General features: G+C 43.2%; 1 protein-coding gene and 1 non-coding gene across 2 annotated transcripts; one reads left to right on the top strand and one right to left on the bottom strand.

Moving 5' to 3' along the window:
- The first annotated feature begins 4,289 nt into the window (after positions 1-4,289).
- LOC145395663 (protein GVQW3-like) lies at positions 4,290-5,282 on the top strand. The gene has a single exon (XM_080269245.1). It carries the CDS (start codon positions 4,290-4,292, stop codon positions 5,280-5,282), a length of 993 nt encoding a protein of 330 aa, XP_080125371.1.
- A 1,605-nt stretch (positions 5,283-6,887) lies between these two features.
- Positions 6,888-6,958, bottom strand: TRNAG-CCC (transfer RNA glycine (anticodon CCC)). The gene has a single exon. It is a non-coding gene; the product is annotated as a tRNA-Gly (tRNA).
- Positions 6,959-24,181: the final 17,223 nt, after the last annotated feature.

The raw sequence follows: 24,181 nt of genomic DNA, 5'->3' as shown, positions 1-24,181 counted from the left end.
AAGGCCTATGAGCTTGTTCCTGAAGCCTATAGAGTAAAATTTAGGACAACTTACAAGCAAGATAAGCAATCCCATGTTGAGTATGCAAAAATCAAAGAAGATCTGTTAGAGCAGTGGTTAAATTCTAAGAATGTGGATTCTGATTTTGGTAAATTTAAGCAGATGATTTTGCTGGAGGACTTCAAGAGGTGTATTTATAAAGATGTAAGCCTATATCTTGATGAGAGAAGAGTAGATAATTTGTCTGATGCTGCAGTTTTAGCTGATGAATATGTTCTCACTCACAAGAGATATTCTAGAGAAAAAGGGAAAGCTGAGAGTAAGTACGTTGCCTCTACTCAGAGTACAGATAACAGGAAAGAGAATAAAGATGATGTTTCTCTGGAAGTAAATACCAGCTTCACCTCTAGATTTCAGAAAAGTAAATGTACTTATTGTAGTAAGCTTGGTCATACTACGGAGAGATGTTTCAGGAGACAGCGTGATGTGAACAAAATGAAGTCTTTAAATATTCAGTCAATTGGTCAAGTGTCCACTCTTGAGAGTTCCCAGAATTCTTTAACTGAGTTAACTGAACCTGCTTTGAGGGGTAACTTAAATTCTCATGATGGAGCTCCTCTTTTGAGCAGTAACGTGGGTGACACTCTCAAGAGTTCATGTGCCAATTTCCTGTCTGATGGTTTTGTCAGTCCTCTGGACAGTAATGACAGGAAATCAGTTAAAATATATCGTGATACAGGTGCTTGCTAATCCCTTATGCTGACCAGTGTTCTAGGCTCTAATGTTAATTCCTCTGATGAAACTGTAATCTTACAAGGTGTAGGGAATAATTACTTCTCCGTCCCTCTGTGCAGAGTGAATTTAGAGTCTGGTTTTGTTAATGGTTCCGTTATGGTTGGGTTGGTTGAGACACTCCCAATCTCAGGTGTAACTTTCTTACTTTGAAATGATATTGGTGGAAGTCAAGTGTGTCCAGCTCCTCAGTTGTCTAGTGAGCCAGTGGCTGTGTCCCGGGATTGTGATGTCCCTGATGTGTTCCCTGCATGTGCTGTCACTAGGGCTAAGTCTAAAGTTACTGGTGATTTAGAGGATGATGATGATGTTATCCTAGCTGACACTTTTCTTGCTAATTTGGACCACTCACCAGATGAGGCAGTACCCCGTAGTGTTGATAATTTGTCTCGTCAAGAGTTGGTTGAGTTGCAGGTTGCTGACCCTGAGTTGAAAGGTCTAGCTAACTCTGCTTACAGTGAAGAAGAGTCAGCTGGTGCTTCTACTTGTTATTATGTAAAGTCAGGAGTACTTATGAGGAAGTGGAGACCCCCAACAGCATCAGCCGACTGTGAATGGGAGGTTGTACATCAAGTTGTCATCCCTCGTGTTTGTAGGCAGGATATCATTAGAGTGGCTGATGATTCCAGTTTGGCAGGACACCTTGGAGTGAGGAAGACTGTGGCACGCATTTTGAAACACTTCTACTGGCCAGGTATCTTCAGGGATGTTTCCTGGTATTGTAAGTCTTGTCACACCTGTCAAGTTGTGGGGAAGTGTAATCAGACCGAAAAGGTTGCACCTCTAGTTCCCATTCCTCCTTTTGAGGCGCCTTTCACCCGTGTGTTGGTGGATATTGTGGGCCCTCTTCCTAAGATTTCTTCAGGATTTTCTTATGTGTTGACCATGATTGATATGGCTACTCGTTATCCTGAAGCCATTCCACTTAGAAATATCTCAGCAAAGAACGTAGTTAAGGAAATGCTAGGGTTCTTCACAAAGTTTGGTCTGCCCAATGAGGTACAGTCAGACCGGGGAAGTAATTTCATGTCGAATGTTTTCAAGCAGTCTCTGAAAGAGTTGGGCATCACCCAGATCACGTCTTCAGCTTACCATCCCCAGACCCAAGGAGCGTTGGAGAGATATCATCAAACACTCAAATCGATGCTCAAGAAATACTGTTTGGAACATCAGAAAGACTGGGATAAAGGTCTTCCATTCGTTGTGTTTGCCGCAAGAGAATCTCCAAATGAATCACTGGGCTTCTCACCTTTTGAACTACTGTTTGGCCATGAAGTAAGAGGACCCCTTAAGTTACTCAAGGAATGCTGGCTGTCGGAGGAAGATGACGTCAACCTGCTGGAGTATGTGTTGAAGTTCAAAGAACGGCTGTCCACTGCTTTACAGCTGGCGAGAGAGAATTTAGGAGCTGCTCAGGAGAAGATGAAGACTTGGTATGATAAGAAGTCCAGGTTACGCCACTTTCAGCCAGGAGATCAGGTTTTGATTCTGCTACCAGTTCATGGGCAACCTCTTCAAGCCAAGTTTAGTGGCCCTTATTTCGTGGAGAAGAAACTCAGTGATGTCAACTATGTCATCGCCACACCAGATCGTAGAAAGAGCAAGCAACTATGTCACATCAACATGCTAAAGTTATATCACAGGCGGGACGAAAATAATCCAGTCTGCACTGTAGCTGTTCCACCCGAGTCTACAAGTGAAGTTCTCCCATGCAGCATGAGCCTGAGTGATAGTTTGGGGAAGAATCCTGATATCATGAATGATCTCCAGACTAAGCTTTCTCATCTACCTCCCAAGGAAAGGCAGGAGTTTTCGGCATTACTGCAGGAGTACCCGCAAGTGTTCCGTGCTACTCCAGGAAGAACCACTGTGTTGATGCATGATGTCGATGTTGGAGACGCAAAGCCAATTAAATTGCCTCCTTACCGTGTGAACCCAGTGAAAGGTCCTCTCATCCAGAAGGAGCTTGGCTACCTGTTGGACCACAAGATGATTGAGCCCTGTCAGAGCGAGTGGAGTTCTCCTGTCACTCTAGTCCCTAAGCCAGGTGGGTCACAGAGGCTTTGCATCGACTACAGACGTGTTAATCAGATAACCAAAACAGACACTTACCCTCTCCCTCGTGTGGAAGATTGCATAGACAAGATCGGAAAGGCTAGGTACATAAGTAAGTTTGATTTGTTAAAGGGATACTGGCAAGTACCTATGACTGAACGTGCTAGGGGGATCTCATGTTTTGTAACACTAGGAAAGACTTTTGCATGTTCTGTAATGCCAGATACAGATTGTTTTAGAGTAATAAGAAATTTCCTTTGTAAATTTCTTTTTTCTTTGTGGGGAGGTGTTACACAGGCTATGATTTCATCATCCTTTGTGTAATTTTAACGCACAGTATGCTGCATGTTTGATCACGAGCGTGTTCTGCCTCAGTTCCCCCCTTCTACCGTTATAGTAGAGTAAGTCGTCATTTCTGGAGTTCAGAGAAGGATTGTCAACTCTGTCCCCATGGCTTCATTTGCGCGTCCTTCTTACAAGTTGTATCAAGCTCTGCCGGCCCCTATATAATGAGCTCAGTCTCTGCATCATTGCCACTTAGATCTGCTCCTCATTTTGTTCACATCTCTGTCCTCCCCTGTACAGATATTATTATTGTGAGTGCTCAAGAAATCTCCAAACATCTAGCAGCTGTGTGTAATTTGAGTATAACTGTTGTTGCATTTTTTCTTGTACTGTGTAGCATAAGGTTAATTTGTAGGTCTAGTGAAGTTTTTGTAATTCATGTAGGGATCTTTATGTCCATCATTTTTAATAATATTTTGTATCTGTAATAATTTATCTTGCATTAACTGAGTATTATCTGGTATTTCATTTTATCAGGGCTGACTTAGATAAATTTACTCTTGCTAATTTCGTGTTAATAGAGGCTATTGCAGTTAACCATATATTTAACCTGTTTATTTGCCATTACATTATCCTTATGAGTCCTGAATGTATTGTTGTTAGTTTGAGCATTAAACTTTAACTTGTAATTTTACCTAACTCTTTTGTTTTGAACCTGGAACTTTACGGGACAGTAGTGATTTTTAGTATTCTCACTTAAGTGTACATTATCTTTCTCTGTTCCGTAACAATATATATATATATATATATATATATATATATATATATATATATATATATAGGTAGATATAGATTGGCTGTATCGTCCCTGCTTCGGTAGGGATAGGCCGGTCCTGAAGTGGACCTCAACGGCTGATGATGATGATGATATATATATATATATATATATATATATATATATATATATGAGGTGTGTCAGAAAAGTTCCAGGACTGAGTGTGCTGTGTGAGCTATGAGTGGGAGAGGGATTAGCGGGTTGCGTCACCGTGTGACGTAATATCCAGGGAGTATATGACTGTGATCTCAGCTCTCTGCAGCCATTGATCTTTTTTTCACAAACTTTTGTATACATGTCTTCTGTTTCAGGTCGTCAAGCGATGAGCACAGAGCAACGAACCAACCTGAAGTTTCTGGTCCGGTTGTGGAAAACTCCGTCTGAAGCACTGGGAATGCTGCAGCAGGTGTACGGAGATGAGACGATGTCATGCTCACGTGTTTTTGAGTGGTACAAGAGGTTCAAAGAGGGATGCGAGGACATGGAAGACCACCCCAGGAGCGGAAGGCCTTTAATGAGCAGGACTGAGTCCAACGTTGAGCGTGTCAGGCAGATTGTGTGTGGCGATTGTAGGTTGACTGTTCGACTGATCGCAAATAAGCTGGGCATGAACCGGGACAGAGTCTGGAAGTTTATCACTGAAGATTTGGGTATGTGGAAAGTCTGCGCAAAGATGGTGCCGAAGCTGCTGAATGATGACCAGAAGGATCGGCGCATGCAGGTGTGTCAGGACATCCTCGAGCTTCTTGAAACCGAACCAGACTTGCTAGGGAGAGTCATCACTGGTGATGAGTCATGGATCTTCAAGTACGACCCGGAGACCAAACGCCAGAGCCTTCAGTGGAAGAGTCCGATGTCGCCAAGGCCGAAGAAAGCAAGACAGTCGAAGTCCAAAGTCAAAGTCATGTTGATCGCATTCTTCGTTGTGAGGGACATTGTCCCCACCGAGTTCTTGCCACAGGGCCAGACGATTAACCAGCACGCCTACAAAGAGATCCTGCAGCGTTTGCTTCGTTCAGTGTGCGAGAAGAGGCGAGAGTTGTGGCAGGACAACTCATGGTTGCTTCACCATGACAAGGCGCCTGCTCACAGTGCCCTGAGCATCCGACAGTTCCTGGCCGAGAGGAACATCGCCGTGCTGGAGCAACCTCCCTACTCACCCGACCTGGCTCCGCGTGGTTTTTTCCTCTTCCCCAAGCTCAAGGGGGTCATCAAGGGGACCCGTTTTGAAGACGTGGAAGACATCAAGATGGCCGTGACGACAGAGCTGCGGAGGATCCCGGAAGAATCCTTCCAGGAGTGTATGGAGGCGTGACAGAGAAGGATGGGAAAGTGTGTTAGACTCCAAGGGGATTACTTCGAAGGGACAACTCGTAGTTTGTAGTTTGGATTTGAAATATATCATCTTTGACATCAGTCCTGGAACTTTTCTGACACACCTCGTATATCGCTATAATGATACCACTTATAAGTACTGGCCTAGGATATATATGGGTAGATATGCTGTTATCATAACCAAAAATCTAGCCAACGTCCCCAGCTTACATCTTGCTTACTTTCCCCTCCCTTCTGCGTCCTTCAGACTCATAATCTCCATTAATTGCTATTCATTTTATTTTCTTCCCAGTTTCAAACATTTTTCCTCTCTCCTCCTACTTACCGTTCGCCTTTACCTCCATTCATGTCCGCCTCTCTCCTTACGTTCTTCTTTCCCGCTTCTTTCTATGCCTGCTACCATTCTCCTCATCTTAACTCTTGCACTCTTACATTTCACAACCAAAATTCATCCTTCTTTCAGTTTCATCAGTCTCTTTGTTCCTTCGTTCTTCCCTCTCTCTTCCATTCCTCTTGTCATTTTCTCAACTCTTAAACTCTTACATTATTCTCCCCTTCTCCCATTCTTATATCTCCTCTCTCCCCCCTCCCCCCCCTCTCTCTCTCCATTCTTCCCACCTCACTTTCCCGTACTTCTGTCTCTTTATTTCCTAATTCGTTTCATATGTTTCTCTCTCTCTCTCTCTCTCTCTCTCTTACTTCCTCGTGTCTTGATTTTCTTCTAATCCTATCCCTGTTCTTAAATCATTCCTTCCCCTCCCCCTTCTTCCGCTTTTTCTCTCCTTTCTTCCCTTTACGTCCTCGTTTCATTTCCTAGTTCTGCCTTCCTTTCATTTATCTTTCCTCTTCAGTCGTAAACGCTTGCCAGGTGTAAGAATGACTCTATTTTTTACGGCAATTTACGGATCACTTGGTCTTGTTAGATGTGATTAGCCTGCATCCCACATTACAGACCGTAGTCAGCAACGATACAGAAAAGGCAGACATGATCTATCGTTATCATATGCTTTAGAAATTACTGTACAAAACACGGGGCTTCACACCTTGCTTTCTCTCTCTTGCATTCACTTAGCAAAAACCCTTCCTCTTCCTTTTCTTTTCACGTTCACATTTCTTATTGATCTCTCGTTCTTTCATCTCTCTTCCACTTCTCTTCTCTCCCTCTTCTTCAGTCTTACACACTCCTATATTTCTTGTTACGTACCCTTCTTTTTTTTTTTTTTTTTTTTTTTTTTTTTTTTTTTACGTATCCGACTCTGGATAAAGGCTTCAAGACCTATTCCCAAGTCTCCTTGGGGCCCAGTAGTCCTCCTACATCTCCACATGTCGCCATTTTGTTGTTAACACCCATACCACCATCCATACTGAATACATGCTAGGGCTGTCTCATAAAGGACTGGTGTACTGGTATTAGCGGGGGTACTTTTATGACATGTCGGCGGGTCATCTGGTAGATCAGAAAAGTCTGCTTTTTAAGAAATTCAAATCCTTAAACTCTTCCCTGCCCCTGCCGGGATTCGAACCTGGGTCCATTAGGACTGCAGGCCGCCTCTCTAACGATTCTGCCACGGCCTCCCCTAAAAAGTGCGCCGCCCGGGACTCGAACCCGGGTCGCAAGAATGGGAATCTTGCATGATACCACTACACCAGCGGCGCCGTGAACAATCTTTTCCTCTGTCTTTTCCATTCCTCTACTTTTCTTCCCTCCATTTCATCCTCTTTACATCTTGTTTCTCTAGTTCTTCCTTTTCTTCTCCACTCCTCTTTTCTACTTCGCTTTCTTCGCGACCTTTGCCCTCTCGCATTTCTTTCTCAACCCTTTCGAAACCCTCTTGCCTTCTCCTACCTGTCTTCCATTCCTTCTGGCCTCATTTTCTCCCTTATTATTCACCTCCCTTCTTCCTTCCTCTTCTCCCCTCTAATCCCCTCCATTCCCTTCTCACTTCCTTTCCTCCCTTCTCATTCACTTGCCTATTCTCCCGTCTCCAACCCTCCTATCCAGTCCTCTCCCTTTCCTCTCTCTTCCCACCCCGTCATCTACCTCCCTTCTATCCCATCCCTTCCTCTCCACTCGTTTCTCTTCTGTCTCCTCCCCTCCCCTCCCTTCTCTCCTCTCCCTTCCCTTCTCAAGATTTTCCCTCCTCTTCCCTCCTGCCTCTCCCTTTTCCTCCACTCCCCCCCCCCAAGCCTTTACCTTTCATCTTTCCAATCCTCTCTTAACTCCTCATCCATTCCTTACCTTCCCGTTTCTCTCCTTGCCTCCTCACTCCCACCCTTCTCTCTCCTCCACTACATTTTTACACTCTTTCCTGCATTCCTCCACTTATCTTCTACCCCTCTCTCATCTCCCTCTTTACATCCTTCCCTCTCTCATCTCCCTCCTTACCTCCACCCTCTCTCATCACCCTCCTTACCTCCACCCCTCTCTCATCTCCCTCCTTGCCTCTACCCCTCACTCCCCCCTCCCCACCTTGGTCTCCATTAACACTATATCAGGACTGTTTGCTGGGCGTAGCTTGGTGGCGGCCTGAGATATTACCGCCTCCCTTAACCACCCCCTGTAAGTACCCTCTCAGGCCCTCCCTCGCCCCCTTCATGTCCCTCTCTCACCATCTTTCATTTTTCTTATACGCACCGTCGCAATCCACTTCAGTTCTCCTTCATGCCCCCTTGTAAGTCCCCTTCTTAGAGCCCTTTACTTCCCCCTTTCTGGCACCCCTTAAGTTGTCTGTGATTCCCCTTCTATTCCCATTTTTCACCTCGTCTGAGATGTTCCCGGAAGTCTTCTTCTAGTCCCCCTTTTGGCACCATTTAAGTCCCCTTCTCACGCCCTTATAAAGCACCAATCTTAGGTGACATTCTTGCCTTCTCTCACCCTCTTTAGCTCTTCCTCTCGACTCCCTCTCCCTAGTAAGTCATCCTTTAGCCCCCGTTTAAGTCCATCTCTTGGCCCCACTTCCCCCCCTTTTCGGTCCCCCCTCCCCCTCCTCGAAATCTCCCTCTTGGTCCACTTTTACCTTTAGGTTTTCCTCTTTACTCTCTCTCGCCCTCCTCCTCTCTAATCCCTCCTCTCAAACCTCGCTTTAAGTTCTCCTTTCACCCCCCTCCTGGCCCTTACTGAGAGAGAGAGAGAGAGAGAGAGAGAGAGAGAGAGAAAATCCAAAACCAAAGTCGTTGGAGGGTTGAAAGTGGTGCAATATATCACGGTCAGGTTCTGGACGGAACCCACATAAACCCCTACTCTGCTGCATGAAGTGTGTGTGTGTGTGTGTGTGTGTGTGTGTGTGTGTGTGCGAGAGAGAGAGAGAGAGAGAGAGAGAGAGAGAGAGAGAGAGAGAGAGAGTGTGTGTGTGTGTGTGTGTGTGTGTGACACAGGGATAAATATTCAGTTTAATTCACGCACCATAAAATATCGCCATCAAATATGCAAAACTCGCTCCACTAACTCCATTATGAAAACAGAATTGGATTTACTACCACACACACAAATTAGAACAAAACAAGGCAACTATAAATAAAGCCTGTTTTGTCTTTTAATTCACCACTTCAGTTCGAGGACGTCCTTGCTGCCAACGGACGCGTATTCTGTTTGGCACGAACGTCTGGTGGTGAAGGGATCATCATCATCATCATCATCATTACCATCATCATCATCATCATGAGTTACGAAGCCTCATCAATGCAAAATAGGACCCTGAGCCGTCGGTTAAGAAAGCTCTCAAACACCTGTTCCTAAGCGGTTTATTCTTTTGGATAAGCTTGCTTTATATTCTTATGTACGTTACTTATGCAGAATTTAGTGATACTGGAAGGATTTATTCGACACAGAACAGGATAGTAAGGTGTAATATGCAAAATAAATCGTTTAGGAAAACGTGTCAGGGAGCTTCCTTAACCAGCGAGAATACCATCGCTAGACACATGGGACGACTATGTGTATTCCTCCCTCAGACCACTCCCACCTCCCTCAGACACTCCCCCCTCCCTCAGACCACTCCCCCCTCCCTCAGACCACTCCCCCTCCCCAGACCACTCCTCACTCCCTCAGACTACTCTCCCCTCCCCCAGACTACTCCCCTCTCCCCCAGACCACTCCCCTCCCCCACGCCCGCCCCTCTCCCAAACTCCTCCCTTTCCCCAGACCACTCCCATCCTCCCGCTTCCCAGACCACTCTCCTCCCCAGACCACTCCCCCTCCCCCAGTCCTCTCCCTCCTTCCCAAAACACTCTCCCCCTCCCCCAGACCACTCCCAACCACTCCCCTCTTCCACAGAGCACTCCCCCCTCTCCAGACCACTCCCCTTCTCCCAGTCCTTTCCCTCCTCCCCCAAACACTCTGCCCGTCCCCAGACCAATCCCTCCCTCCCTCAGACCACTCCCCTCTCCCCCAGACCACTCCCCCTCCCCTGGCCCCTCCCCTCTCCCCAGACCACTCACCCCTCCCCAGACCACTCCCCCTGCCCCAGACCACACCGTAAAGGTATTCCCCCAGTATAAATCACTGTTTTCGGCACAGTTTTTGGAACAGTTTGTCTCTGGCATTCAGATTTGCGAGCCTATAACTCTCCTTCTCTGTCTTCTCTATAGCTGTTTCTGTGCTGTCTCTCTCTCTCTCTCTCTCTCTCTCTCTCTCTCTCTCCATCTAACTCCGCTGCTTCTCACCCTCCTTCCCCCTCCCTCCGCTCTCTACCTTCTCCCTCTTCACCAATCCCTATCTTTCTTCACCTGGCTAAAAATACACACCTATAATTTAATCAGTCTCCATTTACACCTGAAGACGCTCCAAATCACCCCGAAATTACTGTATCTTCCCACAAAACAAATATTCTATAATTGAACATAATTCTTTCATGTAATTTTATGGACAGTTCACCATTTATTTGTGGTAGGTGGGGGCGCTCACCATCCACTCACTCGATGTAGTGCTGCTGCCGGGTGTCTCCCATTTCCTCTCCTCCATCCTTCTTTCATTCCATCCTCTTCTGTCTTCCTTAACTTCATTCTTTCCTTGTCCTTCTGCCTGTGGGTAACTTTACACTTCCTCTTCTGTCTTTCTTTCCTTCATTCTTTCCTTTTCCTTCTGCCTGTGGGTGACTCTACACTGAGTGACAAGCCAAATGGTTTCCTGTACACCAGGAAACCATTTACTATGCTGGATGGTAACCATATAACCAAATTATGGCGCCTGGTGGTTTAGTGAGTAATTATTGCGCTTCAATCGGATTGAGCCGGTGAAGGTTCATATCCAAGGGATGGTTGGGGTTGACTGTTCATGTAATGCCACTCAGGGATGAGTGAGGCTGGTCGGAACCAACTGCTTAGCCCCGGACTCCTACGCTCCTCATGGGGCAATGTACAGTAGGACTGGATGATGGATGGATGGATTCACCATTTATTTTTTCGTAATGGTCGTTGAAGGAACCAATGCGGCGATACTTAATTGTGTTCTTGTACAGTCTGAAGCCGGATCCCGTGAAAGGCGGTCGGGACCAGGATATGTCCAGGAATTTTTGGTCACAACCCCCACGCACGCACGCACGCACACACGCACACACACACACACACACACACACAGTCACAAAACCACCCTCTTCCCCTTCCTCACTTAAATACACATAGGGCCTCGCAGAGAGTGTGTGTGTGTGTGTGTGTGTGTGTGTGTAGGGGGGGAACAGGTCTACCTACGTACTATTTTTATGCAATTTCTCCCTGACAGATCTGATATTTACTCCACGCAGCATATTTATCACACCGTCGACGTAAATAAATCACAGTTCAAACATAACTCAGTACCACGGTGTGATTTGCAAATGTGTAAATGCGTACCGGTATGTAGGAAAGACTTCAGGGTCATACTTTAGGTGCCAAAGGAGCGCCCTCAGCATCTCTACCTTAGCTAAATAAATTGTCTACTACAGCCTAAAGGGGACTGGACGTGTAAGCGACAGGATGTTTGTTGCTTATCCATCATGAGTCAGACAATGGCGAGAATCATTTTTTTTTTTTTTTCTGGATGTCTAATTTTCAATCTCGTGCTTTCAAGTATACCGCAAAACCTACTGTATACGTTTGACTGACACTGGCCAAATACTTTTTCCAGATGAACTATAATATGGAAAGTATTTAAAAGAGGCGGTGTTTCAAAAACCTATGTCTCATAGTCTTCACTGGAGATGCTGGAGAAGTGATCTTTGAGCTGATGGAAATCAAGCTTGGACCTTGTTGGAGGAATACTTGTCAAAAAGAAAGCAACGGAAATGAATTATCCTAAAGGAGTATATGCACTTACGTGGAGAGAAGGACAGATAAATGAGAAAGTGAAGGGGCGCTGTGGCGTTGGCATGGATGTGATTGGGGTGGATGTGATTGGTGTGGATGTGACTGGTGTGGATGTGGCTGGTGTGGATGTGATTGGTGTGGATGTGACTGGTGTGGATGTGGCTGGTGTGGATGTGACTGGTGTGGATGTGGCTGGTGTGGATGTGACTGGTTTGGTCGTGATTGATGTGGATGTGATTGTTGTGGATTGACTGAAAGTATTAAGGGAAAGACTCTGAGATGGCTCGACCATGTGGAGAGGATGAGAATGAAGAACTGTCAAGGAAAGTGTACGTGAATGAGGTGGAGGTGTGAAGGAGACGTAGGATAAGCTGAAGTGAGCAGCTACTTTCAAAATCTAGTAATATCTGAAACCGAATTAACTTTCCAGAATGTTATATAAGCTTCATACTGTAACTGTTCGACAAAAAAGTATAACGATATTATTGTCTGGCTCTGTACCCGTGAGACATGTCTGTGAATGGTGATTAGATTAGAGAACAAATTACCTTAAAAAGGTCTTTAATTAAGCAAGCGAGGTTAGAACTAGGAGGGTAATTGCGTAGAAATACAGACCTTCATTACTGAGGGAATTGCCTGTCAGAGGTAACTGAGATATAAATAGGTCTATTCTGGCAGCCTACTTTTCGCCTGGGGTCGGGATGGTGGGCTCTGTGGTGGTTGTTGTAGTTTGTGGTGGATGTGGTAGTCTGTGGTGGTTGTGGTAGTTTGTGGTGGATGTGATAGTTTGTGGTTGATGTGGTAGTTTGTGGTGGATGTGGTAGTTTGTGGTGGATGTGGTAGTTTGTGGTGGTTGTGGTAGTTTGTGTTGGATGTGGTAGTCTGTGGTGGTTGTCGGAGTTTGTGGTGGTTGTCGGAGTTTGTAGTGGTTGTCGGAGTTTGTAGTGGTTCTCGGAGTTTGTGGTGGATGTGGTAGTTTGTGGTGGTTGTCGGAATTTGTGGTGGTTATAGGAGTTTGTAATGGTTGTGGTAGGTTGTGGTGGTTGTGGGAGTTTGTTGTGGTTGTGGGAGCTTGTGATGGTTGTGGTAGTTTGTGGTAGTTTGTGATGGTTGTGGTAGTTTGTGGTGAATGTGGTAGTTTGCTGTGGTTGTCGGAGTTTGTGGTGGTTGTCGATGTTTTTGTGGTGGATGTGGTAGTTTGTGGTGGTTGTGGTAGTTTGTGGTGGTTGTGGGAGTTTGTGGTAGTCTGTGGTGGTTGTGAGAGTTTGTGGTGGTTGAGGGAGTTTGTGGTAGTTTGTGGTGGTTGTGGGAGTTTGTGGTGGTTGTGGGAGTTTGTGGTGGTTGTGGGAGTTTGTGGTGGTTATGGGAGTTTGTGGTGGTTGTAGGAGTTTGTAATGGTTGTGGTCGGTTGTGGTGGTTGTGAGAGTTTGTTGTGGTTGTGGGAGCTTGTGATGGTTGTGGTAGTTTGTGGTGGTTGTGGTAGTTTGTGGTGAATGTGGTAGTTTGTGGTGGATGTGGGAGTTTGTGGTGGTTGTGGGAGTTTGTAGGAGTTTGTGGTGGTTGTGGGAGTTTGTGGTGGTTGTGGTAGTTTGTGGTGGTTGTGGTAGTTTGTGGTGGTTGTGGTAGTTTGTGGTGGATGTGGTAGTTTGTGGTGGTTGTGGGAGTTTGTGGTGGTTGTGGGAGTTTGTGGTGGATGTGGGAGTTTGTGGTGGTTGTGGGAGTTTGTGGTGGTTGTGGGAGTTTGTGGTGGTTGTGGGAGTTTGTGGTGGTTGTGGTAGTCTGTGGTGGTTGTGGTAGTCTGTGGTGGTCGTGGTAGTCTGTGGTGGTCGTGGTAGACTGTGGTGGTTGTGGGAGTTTGTGGTGGTTGTGGTAGTCTGTGGTTGTTGTGGGAGTTTGTGGTGGTTGTGGGAGTCTCTGGTGGTTGTGGGAGTCTCTGGTGGTTGTGGGAGTCTCTGGTGGTTGTGGGAGTCTCTGGTGGTTGTGGGAGTTTGTGGTGGTTGTGGGAGTTTGTGGTGGTTGTGTGAGTTTGTGGTGATTGTAGGAGTTTGTTTTGGTTGTGGTAGTCTGTGGTGGTTGTGGTAGTCTTTGGTGGTTGTGGTAGTCTGTGGTGGTTGTGGGGGTCTGTGGTGGTTGTGAAGTTCGTGATGACTGTGGTAGTTTGTGGTGGTTGTGGTAGTTTGTGGTGGTTGTGGTAGTTTGTGGTGGTTGTGGTAGTTTGTGGTGGTTGTGGTAGTTTGTGGTGGTTGTGGTAGTTTGTGGTGGTTGTGGGAGTTTGTGGTGGTTGTGGGAGTTTGTTGTGGTTGTGGGTGTTTGTGGTGGTTGTGTGTGTTTGTGGGGGTTGTGAGTGTTTGTGGTGGTTGTGGTAGTTTGTGGTGGTTGTGGGTGTTTGTGGTGGTTGTGGGAGTTTGTGGTGGTTGTGGGAGCTTGTGGTGGTTGTGGTAGTTTGTGGTGGTGGTGGTAGTTTGTGGTGGTGGTGGTAGTTTGTGGTGGCTGTGGTAGTTTGTGCTGGCTGTGGGTGTTTGTTGTGGTTGTGGTAGTTTGTGGTGGTTGTGGGAGTTTGTGTTGGTTGTGGGTGTTTATGGTGGCTGTGGTAGTTTGTGGTGGCTGTGGTAGTTTGTGGTGGCTGTGGTAGTTTGTGGTGGCTGTGGGTGTTTGTGGTAGTTGTGGGTGTTTGTGGTGGCTGTGGATTTGTTGCGGTTGTGGTAATTTGTGGTGGTTGTGGTAGTTTGTTTTGGTTGTGGGTGTTTGTGGCGGTTGTGGGTGCTTGTGGTGGCTGTGGGAGTTGGTGGGACTGGAAGATGTCTTTGACACGCGAACAAGTAGGCACATTCCGATCCCATAACTAAGGTTCAATTATAGGACTACATAATAAATAGATAGATAGAGAGATAGATAGAGAGACAGATAGAAGCAGGAAGTCAAATGATGAGAAGGTGTTGTGTTTGCGAGAAGCGAGCAGCGCTAAACGCTTACACGGAGGAAAGCTGACGACAGCGGCCAGTAAGGAGATGATGCAGTTAGCTGTCAGCAGTCCTCTCGTGAGAAAGTTCTGTTGCCATGAGGAACATACGTGACACACACACCCTACTACACCAGATTTTAGGAAAGAGAGTTTAGAAGGAGACAAGCGACCCTGGAGAGAGGTCGAGACGGAGATTAGCCTTAGAACAGAGAGAGAGAGAGAGATAGCGAGACAGGGAGGTAGCTACCCAGGACTTATACTATTATACCTGTTTAATATTTCCAAGACAAATAAAAATAGTCCCATACTATTCTTTACCTCTCCTGTCACTACATGACATCTGGTGGGGAAACTACTACAAGATATAAAAGCCGCTCGACCACAAGTCTAAAGTATACTTCTCTACAAGTAACTACAAAGTCTTTATGACATTTGGTAGCAGCGAACGTATACGAACCTCGTCTACGAATCAACATTAAATTCCTACAAAATATCAAGATTGACAACAACCAACAATATCAGCTCCTGCCCCTCCGTCTCCCAGATCATTACGCTGATGCAGAGGTCAAGAGATCACTCGACGCCTTGCAAGTAGCTTAACGACAAACCAGCAAATCTGCGGACATCGTCTCCGAATTAAAAGCAAATTTCTACAAAAGCAACCGAGACTACAAGGTTAGCTTCAGTTCTACAAAGTCTACAGCCATCTACAATCAACTACAGCCATCTACAATCAACTACAATTAACAACTCTACGTCGTCTGTATAATCTTCTACACGCACCTACAAGTAGCGGCAGTCTTCATCCCACAACGAATAAATCACTAGAGAAAAGGACAGAGAAAACTTCCACATAGAATAAAGGGAACAAACAAACGAAGAGTGAGACACGATTTACAACTCATCTTACTCACTCGTCTTCACTCAAGTTACTCATCGCTACTCATTCACTCACCACAGCTACCAGTGTGGGAAGCCGACGTCACCATGTGCTGAGATGACATCACAACGCGAGTCTGCCATGCCAAGCAACGTGTGACTGACACCAGGCACTTCTCACCCACTACTCATTACTCATTATTCACATAGCTCCTACTCATATTCACTTATTTTCACAGTTAAGTTGGAAATTCGACGTTCTATGTTGAGGTTTGCCTGGGACAGCCGTTAACCACTACAAATACCAGGCCATGGAGTTTCCTGAGTAATATCGTCCATCAACACACCACTAGAATTATCAAGAGATCTTCAATCAAACCTGTATTTTCTTCCGAGATCGACTTTTGTATCGACACACCTCTACGATCTGTATCAAGTGGGTAAAATTATACTTGCTCATTTCTTCTCAGTGCTAAAATTAGCTATATTCAACTTATTTAATCATCTAGTTTGCTAGGACATAAATAAACAAGAGGCGTATTTCATAACATCATATCTTAATGACAGGAATATTTTCGCAACCACCCACGTTAATACCAGATGACACACAAATTGCCACAACATCAGACTCACAATTAAGAGACAGCCCACCCATTGTACAACCCACACCACACGTTATAGATAAGGAAACAAATACGGGAGTTTCGGATGATGAGTGGGAAACCCCTTCAGACGTTGAGAGTATCGACTTCGCAGCTGCCTTAAATACGTATGCCAATATACTTAACAGGGTTCACCGGTCCGGTCATACATATTCTACCATTCCCTCACATAACGATAAACTCGTACAAGTTGAATTAACAGGGCAATCATTAAATATGAATCAAGAAACAAATACTGCTGATCTAAAAACCACACCTCACGTTTTTGTGTATCACGAGGATAAGACTGCCCCAAAATTCTCTGGCACAGACAAGGATCGCATTGATGTCATTTCATTAATCAGTCAGTGCGAACAAATGTTCATCAAGCGCCACATACTAGATGAACAAGAGAAAATTGCTATTTTTTCATCTTGCATAAGCCAGGAAAGATGTCCAGCAAGCAATTTATTGCGCTCCGATAAGCTACATCGTGCTAGGACATATGATGAATTTGAAACTGAATTTCTGAAGAAATTTTCTGGAGGTATGAACTTCTTGCCAGGTATAATTCCAGAATTACATAAAATTGTAGATCTTGTAAGGGAGCACACTACAAACCATGTGCTCAGTGAAATAACTGCTGATGTCTCCACAATCAAGAGAACCCTATTAGCTACTCTGGAGAATTCTAAGTGGATAACAGATGATGGAAAGATGTCCCCAGGCCTCGTCGTGGACATCATTGGTTATGTAGTGCCTTGTGTAAATTACCTGATAGAACCCTGAAGATCGCCAAAACAATTGCGTACACCCCGGGAATGTGCTTACTAGACTTAATGAACGAGGTAGAGATGCAGTGCAGTAAAGCAGGTGTGGTCGACACACATGCACATTCTGGTAGAATCAGGGTACCTGAGACAGTATCAGCTGTGAAAACATCAACACCGACCCCAAACAGAGAACAAAATCGATCGCGACCTGAAATGAGGCAGCCCAAACAACCAAAGACGCCTAGACCTCGTTCCCACACGCCTTCCTACAGGCAGTTTCATAAGTTTTCGCGCAGCCCGAGCAGGTCTCGCGCTATAAACAACACTTTTTATGGGAAATCACCTCGTAGGTCACAGTCAAGGGATAGGTCCATTCTGTGTCATTACTGTGCAAAACCAGGACACACAAGGTATGAATGCTTTATCAAGGCAAAAGAGGATAATCAAAAGACACAAGGGTTTGGTCCTTACTGTAGGCATCATAGATACCAAGGGCACTGGACTAGTGATTGCAAAACAGTAGAAAAAATTGTGTCTATGTTCAAATCGGGGGAAGACCAAGTCATGACAAAAAACGAACAAACGTAAAGAAGAACAAGGTTAAACTTCACATAGGAGGCATGTTGGGAAATGAGTGTATCTTGATACCAGCTGTATGTGAGGATCAAAACGTTTCCTTATTTTTAGATACAGGCTCTCCAGTGAACTTAATAACACATGAAGAACTAAATAGAATTCTTAAAAATAAAAAGAAAGTAACTTTTCTGGATGAAGCTGATTTAGAATTAAACACAGTAGATGGTCAAGAGATTACAGTAAAAGGTATGATAAGATTAAATCTCAGTTTCACAGAAACTACAAGACCATTCTCTGCATTGTTCTATATCGTTGAAAACTTAGCAATTAAAGCTCATATGTTACTGGGCTTAAGATCCATGAGAACTGAGAACATAACTATACTCCCACAAATGAATGGAATAGACTTTGATAATGAATTTATAGAGGAAATACTTTCAGAGCCCTCACCGATTGGTAGAAGAGAGCCAAAAAGAATTGGTAATATTAAAGGCTTTAACAAACATACACAAACAGATGAGTGTATAGATCCACTTACACCAGCAACCCCATCCTCCAGAATTAGTGACCCAGCTAACAGTACTGATTTATCAATTTTTCCAGCCCATCTCACTAATGATTTGGTTATACCACCTAATTCATACATGAAGGTTACCATAAAGAGCAAATTACGGAATAGTACTGTTCTTGTCTTAGAAGAATTATGTAAAGTAAAGGGATTGTCAGTAGAAAACGCATTATGTCATACGAACGACGAAGGGCTAACTCAGATATTCATTATTAATCACATGAATGGGGAAGTTCAGTTGAAGAAGGGAACTTGCATAGTCAATATTGAAAAATGTTTAGCCCCTGTGAAGGAAATAAATATTGGTGGAGTAACAAGTGAGATAAAATCTACGGATAGAGAAAGAATTAAAGAGAATTTAATTCACTCAGGTGAATTTGACGAAGAAAATGATTTGTTAACCCTGCTGGAAACACACAGGGACACTGTAGCCTTGCCCGGAGAACAATTAGGGTGTACTAACTTGATTAATCACATGATTAATGTGCACCCAGAAACACCACCAATTTTCGTACCAGCTTATCGCATACCACACTCCCAACGTACACTTGCAAATCAGTATGTCGATGAAATGTTAAAGCTTGGAATTATTGAGCCTTCAGTTTCTCCGTGGAACGCTCCCCTTTTCTTTGTGCCCAAGAGAAATGGAGAAATGCGTGCGGTAGTAGATTACCGTAAACTAAATAATCACACAATCCCTGACAGATTTCCCATGCCATTGCTAAGTGATGTTCTACAGAATATTGGTCCTGAGAATAATATATTCTCGACCATCGATCTCCTAAACGGATACTATCAGATTCCGGTATCTCAGGAGTCACGTAAATACACTGCCTTTTCAACAAACAGAGGCCATTATCAATATACAAGAATGCCAATGGGACTGAGGACAGCCCCCGGTACGTTCCAGCGTCTTATGAATTACGTATTGTCCGGAATTTTAGGACAAGGAATATTTGTTTATCTTGACGATATTATTATCGCAACGAAGAATATAAAGGATCATCTCAGGAAATTAGACTTACTCTTACAAAAGCTTAGTGATGCTGGATTAAAAATTAAACTTTCTAAATGCAAATTTTGCTTTAAGGAAATAAATTTCTTAGGCCACAAATTAAGTTCTGATGGTATTCACACCACTGATGACAAAATACAGGCAGTGAGAGATTTTCCTGAACCCACTACGACTGACGAAGTTAGACAATTTTTAGGTCTGGCTGGGTACTATAGGTCATTCGTACCACAGTTCTCTCATATAGCCTTCCCTCTATTCCAACTACTCAAAAAAGATGCTGTATTCCAATGGGAAGAAGAACAAAAAGGGCATTTAACAATCTAAAAATTAAACTAACGAATGCACCTTGTTTAGCATATCCAGATTACACGAAATCATTTCTTATTTGTACAGACGCATCAGTTAAAGGATTAGGGGCTGTACTGATGCAGGAAGATAAAAGAGGAAAGAATCAACCAATTGCATTTGCCAGCAGACAAACAAGAGGTGCGGAGAAAAATTATAGCACTACAGACTTAGAGGCACTTGCAGTGATTTTTGCATTACAAAAGTTTCGAGATTTGGTATATGGTTACGAAATCCACTTATTCACCGACCATAAACCACTGGTGGGTATGTTTAAAGAAAAACTCCTTTCTGGGAGGAGAGCAAGATGGAAATGTACAGTTGAAAACTACAATGTACAAATACATTATATACAAGGTAAAATGAATATAGTAGCTGACGCATTATCTAGGAACCCGAACACAATTCAGGTTGCGGCGTTAGATCTCAAAGGAAATATCCCAAACCACGAGGATATCGCAAAGGCACAAAGACTTGACCCAGTATGGTCAAAAGTAATATACAAGTTAGAAAGTGGAGATGACATACAATTACCCAAACTGCATGTCCCACTTGAACAATTCACAATGGTCAATAATACATTATACAAAATTAACTCTAAACAACCAAAACGCCAAAGAAATACTAACCAGTTGGTAGTACCTAATGACATGATACCCCAAGTATTACGAATGATACACGACAGCCCACATGCAGGACACCCTGGAAAGGATAAGACATTCAACCAAGCCCAGCTATTATATTACTGGCCTTCATTACGAAGAGATATACACAATCATATAGACAGATGCGAATCATGTGCGAAACACAAAGGATACCCAATCACACCTGCACCGATGGGTAATTACCCAGTACCACATCAACCATGGGACGTTGTCGCTGTTGATTTACTCAAGATGCCATTATCATACAATAATAACCTATACTTATTCGTAGCAACGGATCATTTTTCCCGTTATGTCATTTTAGCTCCAATTAAAGATAAGACAGCAGAGACAGTAGCAAAGGCAATAACAGATAATGTAATATGTCGCTTTACTACCCCAAAGGTATTAATAAGTGATAATGGAGGAGAATTTAATTCTGAGATCTTACAAGAAATATGTAAACAATACAACATTAAAAAGGTTAACGTTTTGGCCTATCACCCAGCATCGAATGGGTTGGTAGAGAGACAAAATAAAAGGTATTAGATGTGCTACGACACATTCTCAGTGAAAATTATGCAAGCTGGGATGATTGGATTCCCAGAGTAGAGGCCTCCATTAATGGGTCTATAAATAAATCCATTGGTGACACACCACATTTCATTATATATGGCACAGATAAAAAATTACCATATGAGCTCCTAGAAGGTGACAGCATGCCTATATACAATTACGATGATTACTCTAAACTCCGTTTACGTGAATTCCAGGACATTCACAAAAGAGTGCAAAAACAATTAACGATGTCCAAGGAAGAAATGACGGAGGCATTTAACAAAAAGGCAAAAGATTCACCTATCAGCTTAGGAGACATTGTTTACGGTGTCATTCATACGAGAGACAATAAATTATCCCCTAAATTTGAGGGCCCATACAGAGTAATTAACATAAAGGCAAACAAAGTTTTAATTAAGTCACTTTCAAGTGGCGAGGAAAAACAAGTTCATATTGACCATTTAAAACGAGTTTCAAGGGAATTATCACATAATTATTCAGCCTCGGATACAACCGAACAGGTGAACGTACCTCAAGAAACCAAGCAAGAACACAACAATGATTACAAAAAGAAATTAAGGTCATATACCAAACAATCGAACATAGGTGCAACTATTCCAATGAAATCTACAGTACATCATTTACGAGAATTAAATATCGATTTAAACTCCTTCTATAAATGAAATAACAGCCAACCGTAACGCACATCATCACTATCATCAACCACAGCTTTATAGGAAATTAATAGATTTTTTTTTTCGGTAGGTTACGATGAAGGGACTTATGCTATGGATTCTCCTATACATAGTAAGAGTATATGCGCACCTAGACCCCAAGCATATAGTACGACAAGGATGCCTCATAGCTCCAACGGCCACGACTACAATCGTCAAGGATGTCATGAGTACTGAAATAAGTCTAGATTACTTGTATGACTTACCTACTTATATAGAAAGACTTGCGACGCCGATGCGAACTCTGGACTTCAAGATAGGGAATTATGTTTCACAATCACATATCACCAAGGAAGTGGATGAAATGGTGAAGTTAGCGAAATGGAAACTAGAACAGGCGAAGTCAACTATGCTCGTCATGATCCAAGATCTCCCATCTTATGGAACAGAGGTGCTGAGCGACAGGAACAATATCACACGTACTCGCCAAAAGCGCGGTTTGTTCGATCTGGGCGGCGCAATTCTTGGGAACATCTTTGGATTGGCTACAGAGGATGACCTTAAAGAAATAAACAAAAAATTTAATAAGATAGCTCAGGTACTAACATACCAAGATAAATTCATCACAGGACAGAACTCAGCAATGAAAATAATTGTGAAAAATCTGAATCAAGCAGAAAACGTAGCTCTCGAGAGTATAGATAAAATAAATGACTTGGAGGGTAACGTTACCCTTTTCCAGCACTTCTCCATCATCACAGAACATATTGACACGATTCTACTACAATTAGAGAACACTAGAGATCATTTCAGGGCACTTATGCAAGGAATTTCGAATGCTGGTGATGGCAAGATCACAAATGACTTACTCCCAGTTCATGAGCTACGTCAGATAGTTAGTCAAGGCATACATAAACATAAATTGAAGCCATTGTTCCGCAGTAGGGAATTTATGCAATATTACCCGTACTTGGAAGCAACACTAACACCAACATCAGTGATAGTTCATGTACCATTCATCACGGAAGACCTGTTCACAGTATACCAAATACACCCCTTCCCCTATAGAAACAACAACACTTTAGTCATCATCAACATCAACACAGACACCGAACTCATCATGGTCTCCAAGAGACGAGACACTGTCACTTTCGCAAGTGAGTCAACGATTGAGCGAAAGTGCCGCACATCCTTACATGCTGTTCATCTTTGTCCTGCGTACATTTTCACGTTTCAGCCTACTGATACGGTCCCTTGTGAAATGGCTATCATCAGCAATAACAATATTCATCATCATTGCAACTTCACTTTTGCTCCAGATAAACTTGTACACCATCAACGCATTGGACACTCGCAGTTTTTTTATTTCCCTCATAACACATCAGTTTACATAGTCTGTCCAGATATACCACCATCTCATACATCAGCCTCAGGATTATACATAGCACCAGACTACTGTGCGGTATTTACACCATCCATGTCTACTTTTTCCACCATCAATCACTACGCCATTATCAACCATACACACAAACATTTCCACCCACTGCCTGATATGGACTTAAACATGAGCACAAGTATTAAGCTGACTTCACCTAAGTTTGAAACTATGCAGCTGATCAATGAAACTATGAAGCCCTGGGAAGATTTGAGTTTGAGTATGTTCAACCCATATTATGTGTATAGCCAAGCACCTTCTGTCTTTATAATTATCTGCATTGTGGTTGCAGTATTGCTGTTGGCCATGCACAGAATGCATGCAAGAATTGCTAATTTGGAGTCATTGTTTAGTGGGGGGAGAGTTAACATCACAGTTAACCACCCTGAATGAAGTGTATATATTTTGTATATAGTATTAATTATATAAAAAAAAAAAATAATAATAATAATAATAATAATAATAATAATAACACAAAGAAGAATGACCCATATATGGCAGACCAGTACCATTATCTTTAAATGAAATATTAATAACTCTTACAATAATCTTAATTTTAAACTATTTTTATTCTTGCATGTATGCATTTCACTATAATAACCCAAGTACATACTGTATTACAGTTAAATAATTTACTTTAATGCATTTATTCCAATATGTATTCAACTTATTTAAAATGTAATATTACTGAATAATCACTATTTACTATGAATAATATATGTATACAATATTCATACAATTATGTTACTTTACAATATTATGTATTTCACTTAATTAGCTTATAAGTTCATTATAATGTGTATGAAGTATGTATTAATATATTATAACTATTAAATGTCGATGGTACGCCATTTTCGCGCGGCCGAGCAAATATAGGACTACATAATAAATAGATAGATAGAGAGATAGATAGAGAGACAGATAGAAGCAGGAAGTCAAATGATGAGAAGGTGTTGTGTTTGCGAGAAGCGAGCAGCGCTAAACGCTTACACGGAGGAAAGCTGACGACAGCGGCCAGTAAGGAGATGATGCAGTTAGCTGTCAGCAGTCCTCTCGTGAGAAAGTTCTGTTGCCATGAGGAACATACGTGACACACACACCCTACTACACCAGATTTTAGGAAAGAGAGTTTAGAAGGAGACAAGCGACCCTGGAGAGAGGTCGAGACGGAGATTAGCCTTAGAACAGAGAGAGAGAGAGAGATAGCGAGACAGGGAGGTAGCTACCCAGGACTTATACTATTATACCTGTTTAATATTTCCAAGACAAATAAAAATAGTCCCATACTATTCTTTACCTCTCCCGTCACTACATGACATCTGGTGGGGAAACTACTACAAGATATAAAAGCCGCTCGACCACAAGTCTAAAGTATACTTCTCTACAAGTAACTACAAAGTCTTTATGACATTTGGTAGCAGCGAACGTATACGAACCTCGTCTACGAATCAACATTAAATTCCTACAAAATATCAAGATTGACAACAACCAACAATATCAGCTCCTGCCCCCTCCGTCTCCCAGATCATT

Source organism: Coenobita brevimanus, chromosome 1 (assembly GCF_032717465.1).
Source record: "Coenobita brevimanus isolate Jiangsu-jjx chromosome 1, ASM3271746v2, whole genome shotgun sequence".
Classification (NCBI taxonomy): Eukaryota; Metazoa; Arthropoda; class Malacostraca; order Decapoda; family Coenobitidae; genus Coenobita; species Coenobita brevimanus.
This window is presented reverse-complemented; position numbering and strand designations above follow the sequence as displayed.

Bases quoted from the DNA above. Each gene is read 5' to 3' on its own strand.
- LOC145395663 (XM_080269245.1), top strand. From the start codon at position 4,290: ATGAGCACAGAGCAACGAACCAACCTGAAGTTTCTGGTCCGGTTGTGG.